Source organism: Drosophila sechellia, chromosome 3R (genome assembly GCF_004382195.2).
Source record: "Drosophila sechellia strain sech25 chromosome 3R, ASM438219v1, whole genome shotgun sequence".
Taxonomy (NCBI): domain Eukaryota; kingdom Metazoa; phylum Arthropoda; class Insecta; order Diptera; family Drosophilidae; genus Drosophila; species Drosophila sechellia.
This window is the reverse complement of record NC_045952.1, coordinates 16,732,206-16,759,023: the sequence shown is the minus strand read 5'-3', so window position 1 is coordinate 16,759,023 and position 26,818 is coordinate 16,732,206. Positions and strand designations below refer to the sequence as shown.

The 26,818-nt window shown below is 43.0% G+C and overlaps 2 protein-coding genes and 1 long non-coding RNA gene across 7 annotated transcripts; 1 reads left to right on the top strand and 2 right to left on the bottom strand.

Annotated features, from left to right (window-relative positions):
• Positions 1-82: 82 nt before the first annotated feature.
• On the bottom strand, positions 83-12,137 carry LOC6606774 (probable serine/threonine-protein kinase MARK-C). 2 transcript variants are annotated; one of them, XM_002031535.2, is made up of 6 exons: positions 11,167-12,137; positions 3,887-4,066; positions 3,309-3,820; positions 3,023-3,245; positions 2,751-2,961; positions 83-2,690 (listed from the first exon to the last, which is right to left on the bottom strand). In XM_002031535.2, the coding sequence occupies exons 1-6, from the start codon at positions 11,318-11,320 to the stop codon at positions 545-547; spliced, it is 3,426 nt and encodes a 1,141-aa protein (XP_002031571.1). In that variant the 5' UTR covers positions 11,321-12,137; the 3' UTR covers positions 83-544. The 2 variants fall into 2 exon arrangements, with proteins under 2 accessions (XP_002031571.1, XP_032579401.1); XM_032723510.1 differs by lacking the exon at positions 11,167-12,137 and adding an exon at positions 7,113-7,635.
• LOC116801804 lies at positions 7,715-9,054 on the top strand. Of its 2 annotated transcripts, none has more exons than XR_004362238.1 (2): positions 7,715-8,730; positions 8,801-9,054. It is a non-coding gene; the product is annotated as an uncharacterized LOC116801804 (long non-coding RNA). The 2 variants fall into 2 exon arrangements; XR_004362237.1 differs by having other exon boundaries at positions 8,786-9,054.
• A 3,356-nt stretch (positions 12,138-15,493) lies between the features above and the next one.
• On the bottom strand, positions 15,494-25,491 carry LOC6606773 (zinc finger protein 444). Of its 3 annotated transcripts, none has more exons than XM_032720920.1 (5): positions 25,117-25,491; positions 18,850-18,996; positions 17,035-17,768; positions 16,731-16,827; positions 15,494-16,673 (listed from the first exon to the last, which is right to left on the bottom strand). In XM_032720920.1, the coding sequence occupies exons 1-5, from the start codon at positions 25,319-25,321 to the stop codon at positions 16,513-16,515; spliced, it is 1,344 nt and encodes a 447-aa protein (XP_032576811.1). In that variant the 5' UTR covers positions 25,322-25,491; the 3' UTR covers positions 15,494-16,512. The 3 variants fall into 3 exon arrangements, with proteins under 3 accessions (XP_032576811.1, XP_032576812.1, XP_002031570.1); XM_032720921.1 differs by having other exon boundaries at positions 18,889-18,996; XM_002031534.2 differs by lacking the exon at positions 25,117-25,491 and adding an exon at positions 19,095-19,207.
• Between the last annotated feature and the right edge of the window lie 1,327 nt (positions 25,492-26,818).

Below are 26,818 nucleotides of genomic sequence, written 5' to 3'. Positions count from 1 at the left end.
ATTTTGACTCAAGAGGCATGAAAAAATTTTTAAGAATACTTAGTATTTAAGCAATTTCACCAAAACAGAAAAGTCGTAAGTGTTTTATGCATCTCTTGACCAAACACTTTTCGTATTCGTTTTTATTTTTCATAATAAAAAATTATACTGCAATATAAATTACAATTTTTTGAATCTTTTTTATAAAAAAAGGTATTTGTTTTCTGTTGTTTTCATCTCGAACGACTGTTTGGCTTTCTTCAAAACAGCGTAGACAATTGCCTCTCTCAATTTCCCTCGGTTTCAGTTTTTTCACTCTGCAGTCCCTTTCTCCTACCACAAGTATTCATCATTTTATTATTATCGTTTTTTTTTTTTTTTTTTTGGGTTTTTTGTTAACTCTGTTTGCAGTGGCGGAATTAATTGAATTTAAATAGTTTGCGTACACTTTTACAAGAAACGTTATCTGTTGAAAAGTTGCACCAAAAAGAATAATAGAACTGGAAAGTTGGTTTTAAGAGAATGTGCGTGAAAAAACAGAGTTATCTGTCCACAGTGGATCGGCTTAACCACTGGCGGTGGCCGGCTCGCAGTACTCAGACAGATCGTTGGCCCGCTGCTGCTGGCGCAGGCGCCTTTGGAGCAGCACACTCTCAGTGGGCGGCGAAAGCCCGATCCTCATATCAGGCAACTCGTCCATCAATTGGGCCGCCTGCAGGTGGGCGAAGCGTCCACTGCCAATCCGCGGCTGCTGCTGGACACGCTGGCCCGACGAACGGTTGTGACGATGCTGTTCCGGCCCCTGGTTCATCCCGCAACTGCGGGCGTAAACACAGTCCTGACGCCAGTTGCGTATGGTTGACTGCTCGTCAGATGGCGGAGATCCGCCGCTGCCGCTACCACTGCCACTGCTTCCGGCGCTGTTGTGCCGCGGAGGCGGCTGCATTGGTGGCGGCATTGGAGCTATCTTGTATCCAGCGGCACCGCCGCTGTGCGAGAAGCTCCCCAAGTAATTGCGCTGCTGGTTGCCATGGTGGCCACCGCCGCCTCCGGTGCTAAACGGCGGACGATACTTGCGATAGTCCGCTGTCGGCTGCTGCTCCTGCGAGTGATGGGTGCGATAACGCCAGTTTTCGGTGTGCTGCCTCTGAGGAACTTGATCCGCAGGCTGGTAGCGTGGCACAATGTACCGCTGGTGCTGCTGTCGCTGCTTCCGAGTGTAGGCATTGGATGGCAGCTGTTGCTTGCTGTGCTCATGCAGATTCTCCTCCTCCTCGTCATCGTAGTCGTCGTCCTCGTCGATATCGGCATCCTCGTCGTTCTGATATGCATCGGGGGCAAAGTTAACAGTGCGGCCGGCCTTGCTGTGGTGACCCGCGGTGTGGGATGGGGCTACAGGCTTCTCCTCTTCCGCTGCCATGCCAAATGTCGTTCGCATTGTTGTCCCCTCAGCAGCAGTCGTCGGTTTGATCACGTTCGAATCGTCTTCCTCTGTGTTATCGGTTGGTGGGCGTGTTTCTGATGCTGCTGGTGTCGATGCTGCTGGCACTGCCGCTGAGTTGACAACAATATTTGCAGTCTCATAAATTTCAGGTAGCTTTTCATTTAAATCACTAATACTATCCAATAGTTTAACATCATCATCTTCAATTGCATCGCCAGTTTGCCAGTTGTTAATGTGTGTTGTAGTCATAACTGGTGTTTGCTGCTTGTTATTATCGGTGATGGTAGTAGCACTAATATCACTTGATGGTCCTTGCTTCTTAGCCCCATCAACATCATCCTGCTGTTTTTCCTCTTTCTTCTCCTCATCCTGCTGCTGCATTATCTCATTCTCCTCCTTCTGCGCATCGTTGCGCATTATGGTGAGCTTAGCAAATTCGCTTTGCTGAGTGTTTTTCTTCATATCCATATTATCCATAATAAGGTCCTCCCTTATATATCCACCGTTATCGTCCTGTGGCTTCGATTTCTCCACATTGGTCTCGCCAACTTGCTCCACATAAGCTTTCGATAGCTTTAGATTGTCAGCTTGAGTTTCCTCCTTTGGTTCGTCCTCGAACTCCTCTTCCTCGACTATATCATCGACGCGCTGCTGCTGCTCATACAAATAGTCGTCTCCCTCTTCCTCGTCCAGTTCGCGCCAGTAATGCTTATAGTGCTGATAGTCCTCATTCTCTCCATCCTCCTCATCTTCCACTTCGTCGCCCTCGCTTCCGCTTTGGCGCCTAAAGCGTTCCTCGCCCAGCGTCTCACACTGCTGCTGATATTCCCTCGTTGACCTGGCCCACTCATCATCATCATCGATACGGCCAAAAGCCTCCACACCTTCATCGTCGTCATCTTCCTCGTGGACGTTTAATGTCTTGAAGCCCCCGCTATTCGGATAAATTGCAGATGCATTGCGAGATGCATTTCGGGAAGACTGACGGCTATTGACCCGCTGGCCGTGCATCGAGGACATACGCCCTCCGTAGGCGCACAAGGAGGAAGCGGGATTGCGCTGCGAGCGATTGCGAGTGTAATGAGCCGGCGGCTTGGGATTGTAGTTTTCATCGCTATAGGCATCCATGTAGGCCTGCGATGGCTGGTAGATGTTGGGACGCTCTTTCATGTAATCGTAGCGCATCGAGAAATGCTGTAGGACCACACGCTTGACGGCCATGGCAGATTCGGCAAACTGCGAGATTTCCCTTGCCGACTGGTGATTGCTGCAAATTTAATAATAATTTATTTCTGCAAATCAACCCTATTATATTCTATATTATTACCGTCGGATGTTACTGGGCGTTTGCAAAGCCTTGTGGCGCCTGGCATGCTTGCTGGCCGGTGGCTCCTGCTCGCACATACGAATCCATGGGTGATTCAACACTGCCTCGGCACTGAGGCGGTTTGCTGCCGTCTTGACAAGCAGGTTAGAAATTAGGTCCTTGGCCTCATCGCTGACATCGTGCCACTCGGCCTCCGGAAAAGAAAAGTGTCCTAAACAATAGTAATGTTATGATTAATATTGATAATGATAATAATCCTAGCATCCACAAACCTTCTTGAATGGACTCGAAAAGCAGCTCCTGGCACGTGCGACAGTTTTCACCGCGATTCCAGCCGCAATCCTCTCCACAGTTGCCCGAAAATGGCGGATAACCGCAGAGCAGGATGTAAGCAATGACTCCCAGGGACCACAAATCGCACCTCTTATCGTAATAGTGTGCCTCGCCCACAAACAAATCGACCACTTCCGGAGCCATAAACTCGGCACTGCCAACCTAAAAACCAAGTAATTTCATTTAGTATTTATAATCTAAAGTCATCACTAATTTTCGACTTACTGGTGTCAATAACTGAGGAGTGGCTGCTGGCGACGAGATGTCCGTAGTGAACTTAATCCCCGAACCCAAATCAAAGTCGCAAATCTTGATTGGGCACAGCGAATCCGTCTTGACACAAAGAATATTCTCCGGCTTGAGATCACGATGGGCAATGCCCTTCTTGTGCAGAAAATCCAGTCCGGAGGCGATCTCCTTGATTATCTGCGAGGCCTCGTGCTCGGAGAAGCAAATGTGCTCCTGTATGCGCGTTAGCAATGGACCACCGTTGATCTTCTCGAATACCAAGTAGAACTTCTCGTCATCCTCGAAGAATTCGATCAGTTGCAAGATGCCCAAATGGCCCTGGCAGTGATGGAATGTCTCCACTTCACGAAAGACACGTGCACGCGCATGCCCCGGTATCTTATCGATCACCTTCACGGCATACTCCAGATCGGTGTAGATGTTAACGCAAGTTTGCACCGATGCGTAGGCTCCCTCGCCAAGAATCTCGCCAGTCAGCTTGTACAGCTCTGATGGAAGAAATGACCAATTTAGGAAATGCACCTTGTGAGCTATTCTCTAACCCCCATACTCACCCTGAAAGGTTGAGGAATGAAGGGAGGAGCTGATGCGTTTCTTGCGCCGCTTCTTCTGCATCTCCTCCTTGTGCCTGTTAAGCTCCGCCTGGCGTTCCAACTCGGTCATGTTGGGCGCCTCGCTGGACTCATTGCCCGACACATCCTCGCTGCTGTAGCGCGTCAGCTCATTCTGTCCGTCTGTAAAAACAACCAAATGAGACAATGTCATAAATAAAAGTTTCGAACTAAATTCGCTCCAACTCTTTGACTTCTGCATTCTAGCTGGTAATAAGAGGATAGGCTAGCTTAATATCGGAGTACGATCGGCTGGACAAGTACCATGTATGTATGGTATGAGCTTTTTATCGAAAACATTCGTCATATTTATTTGCATGCCTATTTTTTCCGCATTTATCATGTATAAAAATAATAATGAGGGAATATAAAATAAGAAATACTCGTACTTTTGCACTAACTGCGTAGAAAGCAAATCGCGTGTCGTAAACAAGTCGCCGCAAGTGTGCATAAATATGTAAAATTAAATAATGTGAAAACAGCAGCAAACACAGGCCGCTATATAGAAAACTTCTGGTTGGAATCGTTCGGAGCTCGGCCTGGCCTGGAGCTAACCCCAAGATCAGGGGAGTGAGCAAGGGGCCGAGGACCGGCGATCAGCTTGATTGGGTGTGTGCCTGTTCCTCAATTGTTGTCAATAGCCGGGCGACTATTTATAAAGTCCAAGACGTCTGCACCAGGGCGGTGACTTTGGGTAGATCTAGCTGCTCGCCGAAGAAACTACTAATAAGCTTGGAGTCACGTCGCATTGTAGATAAGTATCGCTTCATTGGAGTTATAGAGTGGAGTACTCTTCAGAAGAAATCGCTTAAGATTCAACGACTTTAGGGTACAGTTTTTTCTACAATACTGTAATTAAAATCTTAGTTGTTGTTTCTTTTTATACCCATTGCATTATAAAATTCAATTTATAAACTACAGTTTTTTCTATCCGTATTTTGAATGAATGTTCAATTTATAAGCATTGCGCTTCTCCCCCTTTCGGCCACCCACACTTTTCTGATTTGTCGCACGCTTTCCGTTCTGTTCTAAATATAAAATTTGGCCTATTTGTTGGTCAGCTTTAATTGTTATCAATTGCGTAAATAAACGCCGAGACAACAGAAACAGACGCGTTCAAACACTTTGCCTTTCTCTTGTTTATCGAAATAGACTCTCCTCTCACAAGTCTGCCGAATATTCTGCGCATTTAATTAATAATATATGCATGTATGTATGTTATTTTTCGCCAAATCATTTCGTTTTGATGAACAAGATATATGTGAATGTGCTGAAGACGTGTGTATTTTTGTTTAAATTGCATAAACAATTTCCGCAGTTCCGGCACAAAAAGTCCGTGCTTGACGTCGGCATAACACATCATCCGATCCCTTCAGGTGCAAATCGATAAGGTGATGACGAGAGTAGGCATTTATTGAAATGCCCTTATTACATTTCATCAGCGGCTAGACAATCATTAACGACTAGCAAACCAACTTATGTAAAAACAAACCTGATACGAATGGAAAACGTAGGAAAATATTTTCATGGTTTGCCGGCCGGCTTTTCAGTTTCTTGTTTATGCATGTACATGTGCAAAGTTTTATGTAAGTTCGGTACTAAGTGAATCCTCTATGAAGTACATATGTATAAAAATACCAGTTATTTTTAATGAATCAATGCACATTGTCCTTAGCAATTTATAAATACATATGTACATACGTATATTAAACATTTTTGAACGAATTGCTTTAAAAAACTTCCAACTGGAATCGAGATTAGACTTGGGGTTCTTTAAAGTTAAAAAAATTAACCGAGATGAAGGACAGTTCACGTACAGGTGCAGAGCACAGAAAAAAAAAACAAAAGCTAGCAGATAATACGAAACTGAAAAAAAAAACAAGAATCGGAAAGCGTCTAGAGAAAACCTTGAGAAATTTCAATTTTACGGCTTAGCGCAAACATTATCGAAGCCAGTGCCATAATAAGTTATCAAATGTCTAGGTAGGAAACGCAAAATAACACGGTGGCCACTCGATTAGCGAATAAACAAAAGGTTGATAAGACGGACGAACTACGCAAAAAGCGAGCAAAGCAAAAGGTTTGCTTTTGGCACTTAACTTTGCCGATTTCAATTCAAATAATGTCAGTGAAGAGAAAAAAAAGGGAAGGAGAAACAAACATGCGGTCGCACATGAGGAGCTTTTAGAGAGAGCGGTGGAGAGGATCCGAAAGAGTGGGAGTAGGCGCGTAGGGAGGAAGATGAAGATAAGGTGGGTCCGCTTCTTTCTCGCTCTCTTTTACTTCATGGCGGGGTGAAAGTGCGACAGAGAGCACTTCGAATAAGTTCCCAATTAGCGGTGCTCAACATTTAAGAGCTGTGACGTCAGAATACACATGTAATCCTAAGCAAAAATAAGTTACTGTTTTAACTGTTTTTCTGTTTCAATTGAAATGCAAATATTTTATATTTTTACATTTTATTCATCCTACATCTAAAGACACCCTTTAATCAGTTAAAAGTATTCTTTTGTAACTCCGCAAATGAACTAAACATTTCATATATTCATATTCCCTTGCGAAAAGCTCTAGAATACTGAAGAGATGCCACCCCAACAACTCACTCTTTTTTTCTTAAACCACCTTCTTCTCCTGACACCATAAATTCACGGGCAGAGGCACTAACACTCTTGCACACAGCACATACGAACGCTATCTGCACGCCTGTTTGTGTGCTGTAAAGAAGCAGAAAATTATTGCGCAGCAAATGAAATTGTAAAAGCGAAAAAATGTATGAAAATGACGAGAGAACCAGAACATAACGTATGACAATAAAAAATAAGATGAGGAATTAAATTAGAGAATAACCAAATGGGATGTATTACCATAGTTATTATATGCATACAAGGTCGTTTTAGTTACTTTAATGGGTGGAAATAAATTAAAAATCAGTTTGAAGACAATAGATAAGCCTAAAATGTAATTGCTTTTAGCAGCCTGTAAAATGTAGCAGAAACTTGTTCGAACTAAAACAATAACAAAAATGCAAAAACCGGCATTTCGAAACGTTTCCCCTCACACACAAATGCACATGCCCATCACGTTATGTGGGTGTGAGTGAGCAGGGCTGTGTGTGTGTGCAAAAGTTCTCCCATCTCATCTCGTTCCTAGACTTTGTTGCTGTATTTACCTAACATGTTTGCTGCCTTTGCCGCTGATGTTGTTGTTGCTGCTGCTGTTCGCCTTTTAATCGCAACGCAATTTGTCTAAGCAACGCCCGTTCTGCTGCTTGTTCTTCTTCTGGGCGGCACGTTTTTTGCAATGCGTAGATAAAACCGTCTGCCTTCGATAATATATTGCTCCCCGTCGATATTTTATTGCTTTAGTTTCGGTTTAGTTGTTTGTTTAATTACGATATTGGGCTAATTTTAACCCTATTCCGGTTGGATCATCATCGATTTGTAATGCACTTTTCCCTTTTCGACCGACGAAAACGAAAAAGACAATCTACTGCTGAATGATTGTTATTATTGGAAGCACAGGAAAAATTGTTTAGATCAAATAGCCGGGGATTTCAAATTAGATTTATTTCGCGTGTGTGTGAGATTAGTACCGGCGACAAAAACCAATTGGCCAAAAAAGTGAATTTTTAAGAAATGGAAAAACACGGACAAATCTTTGCGGACCTACGTCGCGCGGCGCCAACGAGGAAAGAATCGAATTCAAACACGCGCCCGCTTTCGGGGGAGCGACAAAAACTGAAAACTAAACTACCGCGGTGAGCGAAGAGCGAAAAAGAGCGGTGGGCGGCGAGAGAAGAGAGCGACCGAAACGAGAGCGAGAGTTGTAACAAATAGATATGTATATGTATATACAGTAGAGGTTCCGAAAATAGTGCCCCCATATCGCATTTGAATTCTACAAACTATTAAGTTTTAAATTAAGTAGGAAAAAATGTTATCAAATCATACAAAACCTAAAAGCTATGTGGTTTGATCTACAAAACAAAGTTTTCTTTACTTGGCCTGCGATGTATTTTCATATATATTTTTATGATGCGCTGTTTGCAAGGGTAGCGATAAACATACTTTGTACTTATGCATGTATGTACAAGCATAGATACGTAGTTCGTCATAGGACAACGAAAACAATAACTCGATCTTTTTGCTTACAAACAAATTTAAAAAGCAGCCCGGAAGAGAAACGCCTCTGGTTGCAAAAATCCGGTTTCAAATCGAATGCACAACAATTACCGGCCATGTTTATTCATCGAGTCAAGTCGGTCGATATAAATTCATATTTATTGAGAACTCCATGGCAAAGAGAAAATATTAGCTTTGTGTTTGCCGATCGAGTTCTTGTCTTTCGAGGGGTGTAAGTATTGACACACTAGTTTAGGCCAGATTAAGGAGGTAACCGATGCCGATACCTGTGTTATCACACAACCTGGCCAATAAGCCCACGCACACCAACGCATCGGCGGCGGAAAGAGAGCGGCGATAAAGCCACATCATATAGGACACAGAACCAGTTTTGACAAAAAGTCGCTTTGTGGTTGTGCCCGACACGCCGCAAGCAAAACAAAAACAGCAACAGGAAAAACAATAACAAAGCGACAAACCGAGAAGCGGCCGAAAGAGAGAGACTAAAGTTTAAGAGAGCGGCACAGGAAAAGACCGGTGCGCGAGAGCGTTACATGATGCAATTAAGCTCTTGTAAAAAGAGAGTACACAGAAAGAAATATGATTGTGGCATTTGATTAATTTTTAACGGTTAGAGCATAGTTTTACAGTGGCACACAACTAAAGGTACTTCACTGAACAGCCTAATGTTTTCATATTTAGCTAATTCGAAGTAAATTAGTTATTTTTCTTTCAGTGCAGAGAGCCCTGTTTCATTGTTTTTGTACGTTTTGGAGTGCGAGAGCGCGATGCCCGAAAATGTCGTGAAGGACGTGGAGCAGAGGTGCGAGGGAGAGAGATACAGATTCCAACACCAATGCAGCGGAAGGTGGTGTGATGTGCCTGAGTTCTGTTTAAAAGCAAACAAGTGGAAAGGGCAAACAGCAAAAAAAACTACATTTAACTTGCTTTGTTTTCGTTTTTGCACAGTAAACAACAACATATGCCTCAGCTGACGTTTTTTCCGCTGCGGCATTGCCAAAGCTAAAAAATAAATGTCTCTCGCAGGGCTTTTGCGCAAACGAGCAAGGGAGACAGAGATATGATGGGCTGATTTCATGAATCGGACGGAGGAGGCTGCACGTAGGCCCCACTAGCTGTCCTTCTATCGATAGGCCTCGATAGAATGAAAAACTTCTCGATAATGGTTATGGTTCGTTGGAGGGGGGGGGGGGGGGGGGAACAAGTTTCCAGCTGGTGGGCTCCAATTGACAGCGTTTTGCACTAAGTTGATTGCAGCTGCAAAATCCACTCCAGCACAACTCCTAATGGGCGCACACATATCATATGTGTGGGAGGCCGCGCTCTCATCGGTGGCTCCGCTGCAACGAACGTCACCAAGTGCAATAAACGTCATGAAGGTTATAATCGTAGTTTGTTCACATTTCGCCGCGTTCGCTGCATTTCGGGCATTCATTTGAACACGAGTGTCAGTGCATTACGCTCAATCGATCAGCCATCGTGAGTCATTTTCCATTTCCATAACTGCCTGCACACGCTCAATTTCAATTTCTCGGTCTCGGCTAGCTGGCACAGATACTAGTGCCGTCTCTCTCACTTCGCCGGCAGCTTTGGTGGTGTTGGTAGCATGGCAGAGAAAAGGAATACCCATTTGTGCTTGGAATCTAGTAGTGCTTAGATGGATAATCATATTATGCGAATTTATACCAGTTTTATACGAACTTAGAACCTCTAATTACAAAGGGTAACAATTGGTGCTGATTTCTACATATGTACATATGTATGAATATATTCCTATTGTACAGCAGTTTACCCATATGGATATCAAGATTTTCCAAATGCACAGTTTAATAGGATATTAGTGGAAATCAGTTCTCCAACCGTATCTAGCATATTTACACAAAATCTGACCCTGTTTCATAAGATTATCTTTGATAAACACACAGTATGGACTAGAATCATTGTCTAAACGAAAACAACAAACTTCTAGTTTAACCTTCAGTTAGAATATGTCTAATTAGTGGATTTAGTTGATCATTGTCATTGTTATTTTATCCCATATATGAAATCCCAGATATGATTAAGAACTTGGGTACAATAATAACACCCCCAGTGATGGTTATAAAGTCCAGATGCTGGAATACCCCTCAAATTAGGGCTCATACACACTTATATTCCGCTTAATGGCCCCAGTCGCATGATGCAATGTGGTTCTCTTGGCGAAACAAAACAACTGTAAACACCCCACGGACTGCGGGGTGGGGGAAGGGGAGCGGAGTGGGTGGTGGGGTTGGGCGCCGGCAGGCAGACAGCATGCATGTTCTCGAACATCGTGTGACGTCAAGGAAATACACTGCGGCACCCGGTGCGCAGCGTGGCCCAGTCAGTCAATGCTCCCTAGTTCGCTCGATTGATTAGCAAGGGTAAACGAAACGAAAGTGCTGCGCGGCCCAGCTTTGCCGATAACTGACTAGAAATCGACTCAATGAAAGCGGAGGAGCAATGGTCGGGTCTGTTCCCCGGTTGGTAGCCAGTCGCCACCCAATGACAGGCAGAATAATACATACATACGGTTCGGAACATTTAAGGAAGTATAACTTGCTATACTAAATACTACATTGAAGTATATTTTCCACCATTGCATTTTAGCAGAAATATCCTACAAATCGGAAATTATAGATGTATATTATAGATACAACTAGAAGAAAATAACGTTTGTCATATTCTCAAAATAATAATAACGACTAATTCATTTATTTTGGCATGCAAATAACAGTTGCCTACGAAATATACTTTATATTTAGGCAATACAACATCTATCTACCAAATTATCACAGAGATACAGGTGAAGTTGTAAATTACATGAAGGAGCTGCAAAATTTTCAGTCAGAGCTAATATTTGCAATTATTTCATCATTCTGTTAAGTTGTCTAGTTAAAATTAAACAGGTGACACACGAAGTGCGAAGTCTCATCCAAAATGGTTTCCAAAATATATCTCATTTACACTTTGCGTCTCAGCTATGGGAATTTAGTATCAAACTACTAGAGATCATGTTTTTAGGAGGCTCCTCCCCGAGTTCTAGGAACTCAAAGTGCTCACCTGACTGACTCTGGCTGCAGCTGTTGTCCGTGTTGCTGCAGGAAATGCCGCTGCCACTCCGGATGCCGCTGTCCCCAGATCCACGGGGGTGGTTGTTGTTATTGTTGTTGCTTGCTTTGGCAGCAGCAGCTGTCCCAGACGTGGGCTCCACCATGGTGTTGCTGTTGTTGTTACTGTACGGTGCTCCTGGACGCGATTAGAGTGAGACAGGCAGAGTGCTTACAAGCTGAAGGAAGGGTTTACGGTGCAACAAATGAGCAGCAGTTTTTCTCGCTCTCTCGTGCTCTCCCTCTATTCTTGTTCAGTTCATTCAAAATCAAAATGGTGGCCGCCTATGGGATGTTTTTTGTTATTCGTTTTTGTTCTTCTCCTCTAGTTTTTAATACAATGCGGCGGTTGATGAAAAAACTGATTCAATTCTGTTGCAGATGCTCCACTCTCTCTCTCTCTATCTATCGCTCTTCGCTGTTTATTTATTCTTCGTTTGGTGGTTGAGTCGTCGTTGGTGTTGCTGCTGTTGTTGTAATCGATGGCTGCTGCTGATTTCTCTCATCACAGGCGAAAAATGCTCAAGCAAAAAATGGGGTTTATCTATTTGCACCGCTTTTTTCGGTTATCTGCGCTATTTTTTGCTTTTTTTTGAGGTCTTCCAATTTTTGCGTTTCACCTTTTCTTTGTGGGCTTGGTGCAGTAGTGCTGTTGCTGTGGTTGTTGCTCTTGTAGTTGTTGTTAAGATGTGGTTGTAGTGGTGGTGGTGGTGGCGTTAAGGTAGTTCTATTTTATTTTCCGGGGCTGCTGGAGATGGCTGGTGTGGCGGTGGAGTTGGTCGTTAAAATTTCCTCTGCTGATTACAACACAAAAAAAATCGCTGAATAGCGGACAAAAGCCGTTTTCCTTGCGTATTTCGCTTTAAGTTTCCTTCCCAGCTACCGATCCATTTTCAAAGTTCGAATGATTCCGACGAATGACGACGAATTGTTCCGTGTGGCCGGAGGTACCATTTTGGTAGGGCCGTTTTTCGGGCCAATGAAAATACCACAAGACGGCAGCGATATTAGGGTTTTTTGCTTCAAATGTGGTATGGCTACGCTACTCAGGTATGGTGGATAACTTCGCTGTCTGTTTGGTGGCCAAACTCGCTAAATACAAGAAGAGTGGCAACACCGTCCCCTATTCTACATGTATTTTACTTGGCGTAGTGAGACCAGTTTATAAACAACAGTTTGGCGGTTCTTTTTAATTGTTTAATTTACACCCACTAATAAATCTCCTTTTTGTATTTCACTTTTTATTTTTAGGAAGAATACGTTTACTCAAGGTTCGCAGCTTGTCAATCAGTATTCGTAAATATCAATAATAAAAGGCATACATTTTCCAATCAGTTATTGAAAAGAACTCCCCCGACATTTGAACAAAATGCATTTTTGGGTGATTATAATTTATTAGAATTTTTATTGACTTAAGGTAAATATAAATAAAATATTATTCAAGTACAAAGTTATATATACTCATTAATATTATTTGATTCAAGTAAATATATTTCAAAGTGGCGGTGTTTTATTATATCATTTTTCAATTAAGTACAATTTACTGTTCCTGCTCTATTTCTATGGGTTCGCAGAGAGTCCAAAAGTACTCTTAACACTCGGTCCTGTTAGGTGTGTATAATTTGCGAGCAGGCCATTTTCGGATTTGGCCCGACCGGAAAGTATAGCGAGCCATTGACGCCGCACCTGCAAGTTTTGAACCTGGCTTATTGACTCGTGATTTCCTCGTCTTTGAGACCCCGGGATCGAGTACTTGTGGGTGCTTTGCGAACCCGGACTTCAAACCTTGCCCATGCAACAATTGTATCTTTGTGTAGTTTACGTTTAATCAATGAATTTGGATCACAAACAGTAAATACGTCTTTAACGATAATTGCAGTTGAATTAAACATATTAAGATCAGGGTATGGGGGGTGGGGGTACCTTTGTTTTAATTATAAAAATATTGTATCTGCATTTTACATGTTTTTGTTTCGCTACTATCGTTTTTGCTCGAAATTACATAAGTCCAGCCTTAAAACAAGTAATTTTCGTCACCAATCGCATTCGCGCACGCTCCATTATCCATAACACTCGGTTTCGTCTTCAATTCAATTCAATTTTGCATTTAAACGCTACGTTGCCTTAACTTCAGTCCTTTCGCAGAAAATCTAACCCTTAAATGTATTTAGCTCTTCGCCCGTCGATCCTTTTTCTTCCCTTCTTCCTAACTTCACATCCCCCGCATGCTGCAGACACTAAACATAAATTCAATACGTACAGTTTCAAATTGGATGCGCGGCATTGTATAGTCGTTTAATGTAAAAGGTGTAATGCTACGCGCCATTTTCGTCTGATCCTTGCCTTAAATGCCATCCTAGGGTATTAATCCGTCCACCTCTAACTACAATTTATCATCTCTTTGGCCGCAAACCCCCGCATTACTTATTTAGCTCCTGTAAATATGAACTGCTTGTTTCGCTTACGCTTCTTCGATAATTTTTGTGTTTGCTTTTGTTTTTGTGTTTATAATTTATTTAAATGCACTAAAAGTTGCACGGACCGTTTGCCAGCAGCTTATGAAGTCGGTTCGTCGGTTCGGCTGTGTTGCGATCTAGATCTATCCTGTAATTGTCGATTTTATACCTTCGATAAGCCAATGAAGTGTGAGAAAATATTTATCTATTTCGTCATTTGTTTGTTCGTTCGTTATGCATTTTAGTTGGTTGATGATGGTTCGTTTTGCGTTTATAAAATGCCAAAATTTGTGCAAATTTCTAAAACTTTTTAGTTTGTCCTTCTCGTATTATACTAAAATATTTGTAACTTTAAAACGTACTTCCTCATTAGATTAAATTTTTCTTTTCTTTTCTTTTCTTTTGTTTTGTTTCATTTTTCTTTTCTTTTTTCACTTCATTTAAAATATTGCATTTTTATTTTATGTTTTTATTTTGGAGGCTTTATCCCTGAGTGATTTAATTTCATTTGTTTGTCATTTATTGCAACTTTTTCTTTATAAACTTATTGTTTTATATTTTCTTATTCGATTTAGTGTGTCAAGATAGATAGAGAGAGAGAGTGTGAGTGAGACCGAGAAAATCAATGACAAAATAATAACTCCTTGTTTGCTGTGAAGGTTGCTTAATTATTTATATGTTGTCACGTTATTGTTTACAAATTGTCCCTGGGCTGCCAGCCCCCTCCTGCCTTACGGGCCAACAAAACGCATTAATAATATGCTACCCTCTAGCGTAGTAACTGTATTGAGATTTGCTTAGTTTCGCTTATTTTTCCATTAACTTTTTGGCTAATACACCTTCTCGGTTAACTTGTCTATATGCAATCTGCTGCTGTGTCGTGGGTGCTTCTTCTCTTGTGGGTGTGTAGTTAAAATATTTGTACTTCACTGCAAGTGTTTCATTTACGTTCCGCACTGTACACTACTGTAGATCCAAACTGGCTGGCACCGGATCGAATAAATACACAAGTTTTTGGCACCAACCAAGAAGGTTAACTTTCTGATTAAGTACATTTATCGTAAGAAGTGTGCCGGAAAAATAGTTTTTGAACGTGAAAAATGCATGCAAATGTCGCTCTGGCTCAAACTCTTTAGAAATTACGATTTGAAAAAAGTTATTTTACTCTTGTAAGTGTTTTGTACTAGATCCAAAGGATTAGGACTTTAAAATGTGATTTTAACTTGGAATGTGAAACAACATCCACTTACACTTTGATTCGAAATCAATTGTGGATTGAAGTTTGAGCTCAGTGGGCCATTTTTGAATTGAGTGATCGAAACAAACAAGGAAAGAGACAAACAAACAAGTGGCTGAGTGTTCGCTTTACAATATCTGATTCTGCATCCGTATCTATATGCGTGTATCTGTTGGCTAGCGTATTTAGTTTGAAGCTTTGTATAACTATACAAGGTTTTGCAATATGTCGCATTGGATCTGTTAAATCGTTTACTTTATCGTTTATCGTTAATCTCAAAATGCTTTGTATTTGAACAGTAAATTACGTTGTCACTTGCTCGAAGTGTTTGCACTTTATTTCGGTTATTGTTTTATGCCTTTATTCCTATTCGGTTTTCATATGCTCTCTCTTTTGTATTTATATATAAAAATATCCTTTTATACAGTTGTGTTTCCGGTTATTGTTGCTGTTGCATTTGCAATTGCTCGTTTAAGTTTAGCGATTCTGTTGGATTTGTTGACCCGTGCTATCTGCTATTGCTGCTGTATCTGTATATGTGGCTCTTAACTCTATTTGTGGTTATCAGTTATCGGTATCAGTATCTGTATCTGTATCTGTATATGTATCTGTATCTGTATCTGTACTTGTATCAGTATCAGTATCGGTATTGATTGGTAAGCGGGATATAGGTTTACTGTTGGCTATTGCAGTTGCAAGCAATGACGATGGCTGGAAGTTGGGCATGCCAAGATGCAAGTTCGTATTGCGGCTCTCTGTTTAGTGTTTGGTGTGACTCGCGTCGAAGGTTTTCCTTTGAACATTCAAGTTTAAAAGCTTAAGATTACATGACCTCGTATCGGGTTTCCCTCTATGCCTATCGGTAAAATAAAATACAAGACTAGAAGTACAAATTTCGCTTGTAGAGCTTCTTACTTCCTTAAAAGTGTGCATAATTGAATAAGAATTCCATTTCCCCCCTTGTCTCGGCGGGGAAAACATATTTAGCATTAAATGTAGTGAACAAAGGCGCCGTGAGGGCAACAAAAAGGCAAATCAAAAGGATTATAAATTGCACATATATAATTAAATCGGTTGCAGACATATTAACTTATTCTTAGAACAGCTTTCGACCGCCTACGATCGTCTCGTTTGTTTTTAGTTTATGCAGCGACTACAGATCACAGATCCCCAAAAAGAAACGAAAGCGACGTTTAAGCAGCGTTTTCTTCCCTTAACATATGCGCATACTAAACTCGAATTTAAATCTGTCATTCTGCTGATTTGTACATTTCGATTGCTATACTTTGCTCGACTGTTTGTGCGAAAATCTCAACTGAAAGAACTAAAGCTAAAGAACTGAAAGTGTCGTGAACAAAATCGTACTAATACTTGCATCCAGTAAGTATAACTCGTGTTTATTGAGGGTTATTGTAATTGGAGTTGGGTGACGCTCAGCAGGACCCCCGGTAAGCCCCCAGCGAATTTCAAAGGCAGCTCGCCTGCTCCCAGCAGCAGTCAGTCGTATCCGTATACGGAAACCACATGTCCACCGCCGCCAGCAGGCTAGCCGCCCCTTATGGCTTGAAATTCGGCTGGGAGTTTACCAGAAGTCCTTGTACGATCCTCAGGAGCCGTGCAGCGCGTTGCTCTGCGCACTGTTGCCGCCTCCACCGCCGCCACCCCCTCCGGCGGATCCATTAACGTTCTGCGCCGACACCTCCGACTTGACGCGCCGGGCGATGTGCGATCGCGTGTGCTTGCGCAAGTGATCCTTGCGATAGAAACCTGCAGGTGACAGCGATTAGTAACGAGGTAAACGAAATTACTTTTCAGACCGCTCACCTTTTCCACACTCAATGCAAACATGCTTCTTCTCGCCGGAATGGATGACAATGTGCAGAGTGAGCTGCTCCTTGCGCTTGAAGGACTTCATGCAGATCTGTGGAGAAAGAGCAGAGTTCATTAAAAGTCCAATTATGGTTTCTTATGCTAAGTCTAGCTGGTGTAATGTTATACTTTATATATTGTTAAATTTTAAAGTATTTAATATATTAAATGGCAAAAAAATAATTCAATCAAGACTATAAGTTCATAATGGTATTGATGAATAGTATTTGGGAATTTGTCGGCTCGTCGAGCCACTCACATTGCACACATGCGGCCTGTCCGGTATGTGGGAGAGCTTGTGCCTGGTCAGGTGGTCCTTGCGCTTCAGCGCCGCATTGCATATGTCGCAGACGAAGCGCCGCTCCACGGCGTGCGAGATGACGTGCTGCTCGATGAGGCTGCGGTCCGGATAGGCCATTTGGCACTCCGGGCAGCAGTAGAGCGTCGAGCCATCCAGCGCCTTTGTCTCGCGGATTTCTCCCGGCTTGGGGCGCGGCTTCTTCTCCTTTGGTGGTTTCTTCTTTTTGGTCTTCTTGCCGCTGGCCGTGCCCGTGCCGCCGCTGGCGTTTGTCGTGCCCACAGATCCGGAACTGGAGACCGCGCCGGCGCCACCATTGGTCACAGTGCCGTTGGCATTGCCGTTCACTCCGTTGCTAGCTCCGTTCGTCAGCGCCGCTCCGTTGGCGTCCGTCATGTTGGTCATGTGACCGCCATGGTCCATGCCCACCAGTCCGTTGTGGTGGCCACCATTCGCACCGTTGTTGCTGGGCGTTAGGGCCACGCCCCCCAGCGCCAGGCTGGCCAAATTGGTGCCGTTCTTCAGGACATCGCCGGTGGACTCCTTCTTGATCGTCTCCGAGTACTTGAGGAAGTGCTGTATGGAGATGGGCAGTGTGGCGGAGAGCAGGTGCGACGAGTAGTCCACCGTGTTGGCCGTATTGGCCAACGTCTGCCAGGATTGGTTGACATTCTGCAGGATCTGCTGGTTGAGGACTGGGAAAGCGAAAAGAAAATGCATAAATTAAAGTTTCAAACATACACTTTTTTAGTAATTCTCCATTTCCACCAATTGCGCCACCTAACAGTACGTGTAAACTAATTTGTCTCCCTCTAAATAAGAGTTGCATACTTTTCAGCACTTAATCGAATGCATTTAATCAATATAATTATAAGCCCACCCCCCTTTGAATAACTTTTTCCTGCTGAGAAAGAGGAAGTCAGCGATAAATTTTGCCACAGTTGGGGGCTTGTGCGTTGAAATCTACGCCACCTATATGATAATAAATTATTATCATGGGCAAACACTTCGTATGAGTGATAAAATTAAGAAGCAGACCATAAAAGATTTCGACTAGTATGCTTAAAACGAAGGTTTAAAATGAATTTACCGTAGGTTTCATGTTTAATTTTAATTAAATGAAAACGTAAGCATAATCCTTACAAGTTAATGAAAACAGGGGAAGAAAACCTAGTTAAATGCAAGGAAACAATTTATTAATATAATTACCAATTACCGTAGCAACCATCTTACAATTTGTACAAAACATGTCGAAACGTTTGTGACCGGAAAGGGCTGTCTATTCTCAAAAATCCCAGGATAGTAACCATTTACTGCCAAGGACAAATGGCCCACTCCCCATTTTCCCAGCATTTCGTTCGAGCGGTGCAAACTTTTTGCCTTTTGCAGCGTTCGTAATCAGGATGAGGAAAGCAACATCCACTTGTTTAAGGTGGCTCGCCGAAAAACTGGATGAAAAAGTATGCTATGGTGCCATTATAGCAACACCTCCTCTCACCCCTCCCCCCCTTCCCCACCACCCACACCAGCATTGGGGACAGCAGACAGGCCCAAAAACATTTATAAATAACGAAGCCGAAGGGAGACGCACGACGAGTGATGACTGCGTCCTTGAAATACACATATACCAACCCGAAAGCGCTGTACATACAGCACAGCTCAGCTCAGCTTCCCCGTGCCCAGGCCCACTTTTCTGTCCGCCCAGAGTGACGGAACCAGGGAGCCACCCACATTACTAGCCCACTGGGGCCCCCTACTTGCGGGTCGGCGACTCACCTTCTTCCCGGTCACGTTCGATTTTTGGATGGATTTTACCCTTATGATCGGCCGCAGCGGCTGCATTGAGAAAGTTTAGATCACCCTGCGGCTGTGAGTACGGTATGGAGATATTCTGGCCATATTGCATGTTGTTGGCAGCCGAAACTGAAAGGAGAGAAATGATGTTACAAATTATTAAGGTCTTCGATTGCGGTAGGGGTGTATATATATAGAATGTAGCACTATTTGGTTGAGACATTTACACATCGTGAGCACAGCCTTTTTGTGTGAGTTATGTATATCGTTTATAAGTCTTAAGATTAGAAGAGGGTTTTTCACAGGGATTCAAATCCGTTTCCAACTCAATTCGGCCGCCGCTCTCGCACAACGCACTCTGGCCGACTAACTACAAGCGACTGGACCTGGCCGGAGTTTCCCGATTTGGCGGCTCCGGCTCCTGGTTCCGGCCGGCTCCGAGTCTAGTCGAGTGCCACGGCTCAGCTGGCGAGCCGAATAAAGGATCGGGTGCCGGCACAAGAACAACATACGGCCGACAAAGTAACGACGCTCCGGCACGGCACATGTATCCACGGCATATACACGTCTATCTAGATATATATTTACGCATGTATCTGGGGCCAGTAACGCTGTGCTGGTGTGTGTGTGTAGGCAGCCACATTTTCAGCATATACAATTATTGGGGCGGACTTGGGTTGTGTGCGCGTATCAAATGCTCGTACAAATAAGTTAAGAGAAATTAGATTTAATGTCCACTAAAGCTGACCACTCATACGTTCATATGCGTATATTAAGTATACGCAGTGTTGAAACTCAACTTTATAATATAATTAATTTATTACAATTTTTATTATGGCAAATATGTTATATATGTTAAATGTTTTTCTTTCTCTCTTTGATACAGATGATATAATTTCAACTAATTATTATTACTAGTTAAAACCAGTCAAGTTCCACCCTAAAGCCCATAAATATGTATCGGCACAGTATAGTTAACCACGTTGTTCCTACTTGCCGAACGTGCGTGTGCCTACGAACTGTTGTTGTCTGCTGGCTGGCTGTCGTCGCCTCCACTACCGCCCATCCCCGCCCCCTAGCAACACCACTACCAACACATTCTGGCGTCTGCCAAGGCCAAATTTTCACACACAAACACACACACACGCGGAGGCGCACACACGTGTTTTTCAGGCCCCGACAACGCATACATAGGAAAAAGGAAATTAAAACTGAAACTGAAAATGCCGGCCGCGCACACGCCCGAATGTATGCCATAGGAAAAGCGTACCCCACTTTTTTCGGTGGCTTTTCGGTGGGTGTGTGCCATTTAGCCCCTACCCCCAGATTTCCCGATCCCCCTACCCCAAGGGGTTTCCGTGCTTCTTGGCGTTTTCTTAGCCGGGTGCTCGGTTTTATAAATAACATTTTGGGGCTGTTGCCAATTGCCTCCTACATGAACCGATTTCTGGGAAGGAATGATCCAGGAAGCTGTACCTTACATTTTACATTATTCCGTGCAAAATAAAAGAAAGACAAACTCCTCTGCTGCTTTTCCTTCTCGCTGACGTGGGGTAATTTATGTGTCTCCGTGCGTGTGGTCTGTGTTAGTCTTAGTCACTGTATAAATTACCATTCGACCTTGGCCAGCAACTTAACATATTTTCAAATGCTTTAATTTTTTCGCATAGGCCTGAGTCGTTTTGGTTTAGAAGCACAAAATGATTCTTTAATAAAATCGTTGGAGCAGAAATAATTTAAATTGAAAACATATTCGTATGCAAATGATTAAGTGCATATGTTTAATCGAATTAGGGTCAAAAATAAATAAGTCTGCTTTAAGGACTGTTTCTTCTTGGAATATATAGCGAATTCCAGGAAAAATGTAAAGGATAAACCCACTCTTACATAAAATTGTATTAAAAGTATGCTATATCAATCCATAGCTATTAAAAACTGAAACTACTTTTCAAATTGAGAAAAAATAAGCATTTTATATAATTTGCATTGTTTGTACTATGTAAATTTAAAAAAATTGGAATACCCATTAAAAAATTTAATTGCAATATAATAAAAATGTAATAAATTGAAATGGGTAAAAAATGGCAGTCTGCAGAATGACGTTGACTTAATGGAAAAAATTAAAGAGCAATCATTAAAAAGGGTTCAAAGACAGCCGGAAAAATCGGCCGAAGTGGCCGAAAACGCGGAGCCATGGCAACCACAACAAAGGCGGGAGGCGTGCGTGGATGGCAACTGGCAACCGGCATTCGTGGCATTTCACTTTTCACTTCACTTTCCCATGAACGGGATGACGACAACGATAGGGAAAACAGGCAAAACAGGAAAAAAAGCGTACGGCGTGGAGGAGACGAGCATATCGCCGGATTCAGAATCGGAATCGGAGCCGGAGTAGCGAGTCCAAGTCGGTGAAGTCGGTAACACGGCCAAGCGAGAGTGAGAGAGCGGTGAGAGTGGAGAGAGTGGCTGAGAGTGTCGGAGACTGAGAGCAAGCCAAGTGGGTTTGGGGTTATGGGCGGATCGTATCCGTATCGTTGGCAGCAAAGTGGAACAAAATGGAAAGGAATGCGCCTGGCAGCGATTTGAAAAACATGGCGTTTATCTGCTCCTGTCCATGTCTATGTGTGTCGCACGGCCTGGTATGTGTGAGTGTGCGGGAGGCAGTGAAAGCGGTGAGAGCGCCCGCGCGGGAGAGGGAGAGCGCTTGGGTGAGAGGAGAATGCCTGCCATGGAGAGTGAGAGAGCGTAGCGTGGTTGGGAAAAACTGCAACCCTTAACGGAGTTGGGCGAAACTTGACCCCAAGCTGAGAGAGAGAGTGAGTGAGAGAAAGAGTGGGGTTGAGAAAATAGATGGGTGTGAGAGGCTTACACTTAAAAAGAGAGAATCAGTACGTTCTAGCCTATTTAAGTTTATTTGATAGATGGACAAAAAATATTTATATAGGGAAAATATCACCAATAGCCCTAGTTTTTTATCAGCTTATTAAACGTTTAAAGTCCTATGATGTTATATTTTAAATGGAAAATTTGTATATTAAACAATTCATAAAAAGAAAACTTTATTACTCAAAGATAATTAAATGATATTTTGCAACAATTGTGTATTCTTTTTGTCTAAGTGCATTGCTAGGGGAGAGTAATCATAGGAAATCGAGAGGGGTAAAAAGCAAACGGCGCCATCGGCAGAGTTTAAGTCATCAGCGCCAACAGGACGAAAAATAAAAAAATGAAAGCTCAACGGTCGCTTTAAGGCTTAAAGTCAACGGGGTAAAACAAAGAAATAAATAATCAATGACTGCTAATATTTATTTATCTATACCCGTTCAAATGAAAGAGCTTTTGGGGGTTGGGGTGTGTGTGCCCATCGTAATTGCTTTATCATACTCACTTTTTTAGTGTTGCATACATCCAGGCAACGATTTGGGGGTGTAACCAGTCATTCACACCCACGGAGCACATACATCTATGTACTCTGCACATAGGTACATAAGTACGTACATATGTATGCATATAAAAAATGCAAATGGTTTATGGCTGGGGTGTCTGCTGAACATTAGGGGGACGTTAATAAAGGGGAGAGGACTGTGTCCTCGACAACAAAATACCCGGTGTCCACTGAAACCCATAATGCTGCAGGATAAAGGGTTCCAGGCATACAATTAAAAGCTAAGCGTCTCTTATATAATACTGGACACTGGATAAAAACATAGAAATTCAGTTGATTAATGGGAAAATCCAATCCCTAAACATCTTCAAAAAATTGCAGTTTACAATACTACAAAATACGAATGTATCTCTGTATTTGATATTTTTTAAATTCTACGTTGGATTAGTCCAATACAAGCAATTTTATTAATTGTCCGCCTTCGAGTTAATATTCATTTAAATCGCTTATTCTTAATTATGAGCTGCTTTGGATTTCCCAACATGTGAACTCGGAGCAAACTCTCCCAATCTTGGTCAGGTATTTATTTGTTTACATTTTGAGACGCATACCCAGAGGGCGACTTCAAGGGTCCGGCCATATCTACATCTACCGCTGCACATTTCCTGGTAACCCAATAATGATTTATACATACAAGAAAACCAGGCAAATTATCGGGTAGGTATCGAAAGATAAACCTCGAGCAGGTCACAGAGTCGCAGGGCAGCGATAATGCAGCTAATAAGCGAGAGAAGCAGGAAAGTGCAGTGGCTCGAGTACGTGGGACACATTTTACCTGCGTTGGATTTGGGATCAGCAGCACACAGTCCGCCAGATACGAAATACCCAGGGCCGTAGATTACATCCAGTCGCATGTGTTGAAAGAGATAAAAGAGCAGCATTACCCACACACACACACTTGCAAACGCATTTTCCTGTTATGGCAGGTAAAAAATATAAAACGCTAAACTGGAAATATAATGCGTAGCTCAAAAGCTGGGATCAATGAACCTAGCCAATGCAGAGGAGTTTGAGTTTTGGTTTGGGCTTGGGTCCTGCACTTTCCAATAAATGCAAGTGGAAAATATCTGTGCAGTTGCCAGGGCAAAAATAAATTATGAAACGCCATCTGGGGGATGGGAGTTGCCTGGGAATCTAATTATGCAAGCAAATGCAGCTAATTAGAATTGATAAGAAGAAGGACCCTGTGGTTAGGGGCTAGTATAGGGGTTATGTATTCTATATATCGGGGGTGGAAGCGACCGACCGTCAGACCGTCCAACCGGTCACACCCTTCCACTAAAACAAAAAAGTTGCAAGTTGGCAGGAAGTCAGTGCAATTAAAAAGGCAAAGGCAGGCTCTCGTGGGTTGGGGGTTGTAACTCACACTCAAACACACACACACACTCACTCACTTACTCTCGCCCAGCACACATACGTATATGCATTTAATTGTATTTCTATGTATGTGCTTAAGTAGCTGAAGAGAGCGGTGAAACCCACCCCTACAAAAAAAACAAAGTGAAATGCAGCAAATTCAAAAGTTATTTGAGTTCATTGCATTTTCAAGCCACGCAAAACAACAACAGCCGTAGCTTACACTCACACACACACACACAGGTTACACCCACTTGGGGGTGGGTGGTAATGACTCAAAACATAGAGCGGAATACTCGTATAAAAAGAGCGCACAACAAAAACAACGACGAAAAAATCGTTAAATTCTGCTTTGATGACAGGGTATACTCGTACTCGTACTAAGTAGCTCCACCCCGCCAACCAACCCCCAAAAAATTGTAGTGCGGTTTACAAATTGCCTGAAGAAGATGTCTTTGCTAGCCAGAAAGCGAAAATTTCGTAGATGGGGGTGGAAAACCCGCTTACACTCACACATGTCTTTATGCGAATGTCAGTAAGTAGATCCAGATGGAAGCCACCTTTCGCTGGGAATTCAAGGAAAGTATTGTTCGAGTTTCAAGTGGGACGTTTTTTTAGCTGAGTATTGGAACTGAGTATTAACTAAGCTTCAGAGAACTATTGAGAATTATTCATAAGATTGTCATAAGGTTCTACGATTTGTTTCAAGCAAAATATGCTAAGCAGAAGGTCAAATCAAACTTTGTGTTGAGATCAATAAACCCCTTTGTTCGTGAACTCAAGAACAGCTAAATATTATTGTAAAATAATACAGCTATAAGCAATTTGTATTAACTTCATTTAAATATTTTTGCTTACTCTACAAGTTGATAAGTTAATAAATGTTGTGCTTTTTCCTGCCCTCTAAAATATGAACCAATTGGACAATCAAGAGGTGTTATTCACCGAAATTAGAGGTTGTATACTTTTTACATTTTACTATTCTCATTTATTTATGTTATTGCAAGAAGTAACAGTTAGTTTTTGATTATTATCAAGAGCCAGTTTAGTTTCTTTTTGAAAAGGAAGGCTATCCATAAGTTGCCATTCCAAAAAGAGTAGTGCCCTTTGCCCCAAAACAAGACCCTCTGTGTGTAGGGCATTAGGCGAGGCAGTAGCCGACCTCCTCTGCCGCTGCCTCTGTCAGAGCCTCTGCCTCCCCTCCGCCATCGACACTGTCGCTGCTCGAGTGAGAGTGTATACCCCCTGACGCTATGACGCTGGCGTCGCTGCCCGCAGCGGGCGAAAATAAATCGATAAAAATAAAATAAATTTTTAGTGATTATGTTATACAGACACATGTGCCTGCATGTGCATTGCAGGCAACTGTCTGTCCGTATGTGTAGCCACATTTTAGATGTTGTATAGTATAGTATAATGTAGTGTAGTGGTGGGGCAGATGCACTTACCGTTGGGCACATTCTGATTAAAGTGATTGCCATTGGTCTGATAGCGCTGCACATGGTTATCGGTGCCGGCCGCTGCCGCTGCGGCTGCTGCATTCGCGGCGGCCGCGGGGGGCGTGCCGAAGGCGCCGGGCGTCTGGGCATCGAATTTAGCGGCAAATTGGTGGATGCCGGAGAAGGGGCCGCCAAACGCGGAGAAGTTCATCATGTCAGGATCGGGATGATCGGCGGGGTATTGGATACTAGTTCTAGTTCGGTTTCCGGGGCCTCGAGGGGCCCTTTTGGTTTAAGCAAGACAATCTTTCAAATCGCTTTAGCACTATAACTCGATCGGTCGCTAATATTACTTTCAATTCTATTTTTTTCTATTTTTTTTGTAATTATTTTCTGCACAACGCGAAACGATGACGAAGTGTTGTAGTGGGTGGTGGCGGTAATGGTAATGATGGTGGTGGTGCGCTGGTTGTGTGCCTTCTGTTGTTGTTTTCCTGTTCTCCGCCGTCGCTGGTGGGGGTTGGTTTTCTTTTCTTTGCCTCCTTTCCCCTGGCCGCACTCATACACTAGCACTCACACACAGGCACATAGACACACGTACGCGCTTACGAGCGCACACTTTTATGCTGTGCTTTGCTTTTTCGGGGGTAGAAAAGCAGAAAAGCGGGCCCAAACACAACACGTACACACACACACACACTAGCTCGCACACGCGGAGAACCACTTTCGGTTTCGATTCTGATTCTCGATTCCGCTGGATTCTGATTCCGATTCTGCCTCTGCTTCGCCTCAGCTCGAACTAAACACGCACACACAACCGGCGGAACGGAGCGGAATCGCACTAAAGTCTCGCTTACGATTTCGCTTACGACCGGCTCGTCGAGGCTCCGACATCAAACTAAAAGTAACATTACAACGAGGCGAAAGAAAGCGGAAACACTGGGCCAGGCAAAGCGACGCGGACGCGGACGGCGGCAGCGCTGCGACGCAAATGACAGTGACAGTGCCCAGGGGCACGCTGGGTATATCGGTTGGTTGGTATCGCACCCCTTTTCCTCGCTTATGTTTTAGATGGTTTTTAGTTTTTATACTTCGTTAGCGGGCTAATGGCACTCGTTTTCATCCAATCTCTTCTGGTTAACTTAATCGGCAGTTAAGATGGGTATTTTACCTATAAGTTGAGCGGTTAGTTAGTTTTACATATATTTCATTACATACATTTCATTGCTAATGATAATTTTACATCCCTTTTAGCGCTCTTCTTGTTAAATTAATTTTATTTTAATTATTCCCAAGATCATGTTGAGCATTGTCAATGATCCCCCGCATTAACTGGGTATCAACTATTCGCATACCAACCAAATGCACGACTGCAGCATTCTTACATGTCTGTATTAGTTCGCTGTGTGTTTGTACGACTGTCTGTATGTTTGTGCGCTGTGTGCCGCTTTGAGGGTGGAAGTTTTTCTACTTCTCTGGAAAATGCGCGTTTATTTGAACGTTCCTTACATTTCGCTGCACCGAGTGTCAGGCATATGACACTGGCCCCAGGCCCCTGCTCCCGAAATTGGCTTGGTCACTTGGCCAGATTGCTGGGCAGAATATTCATGCGCGATCCGTGCAGGCGAAGTGCAATTTATGCTGGGACTGAGGCCGATACCGAGCTGATCCGAGCCTCATAGCCAGACACGCAGCGAGACGAGCCACGAAA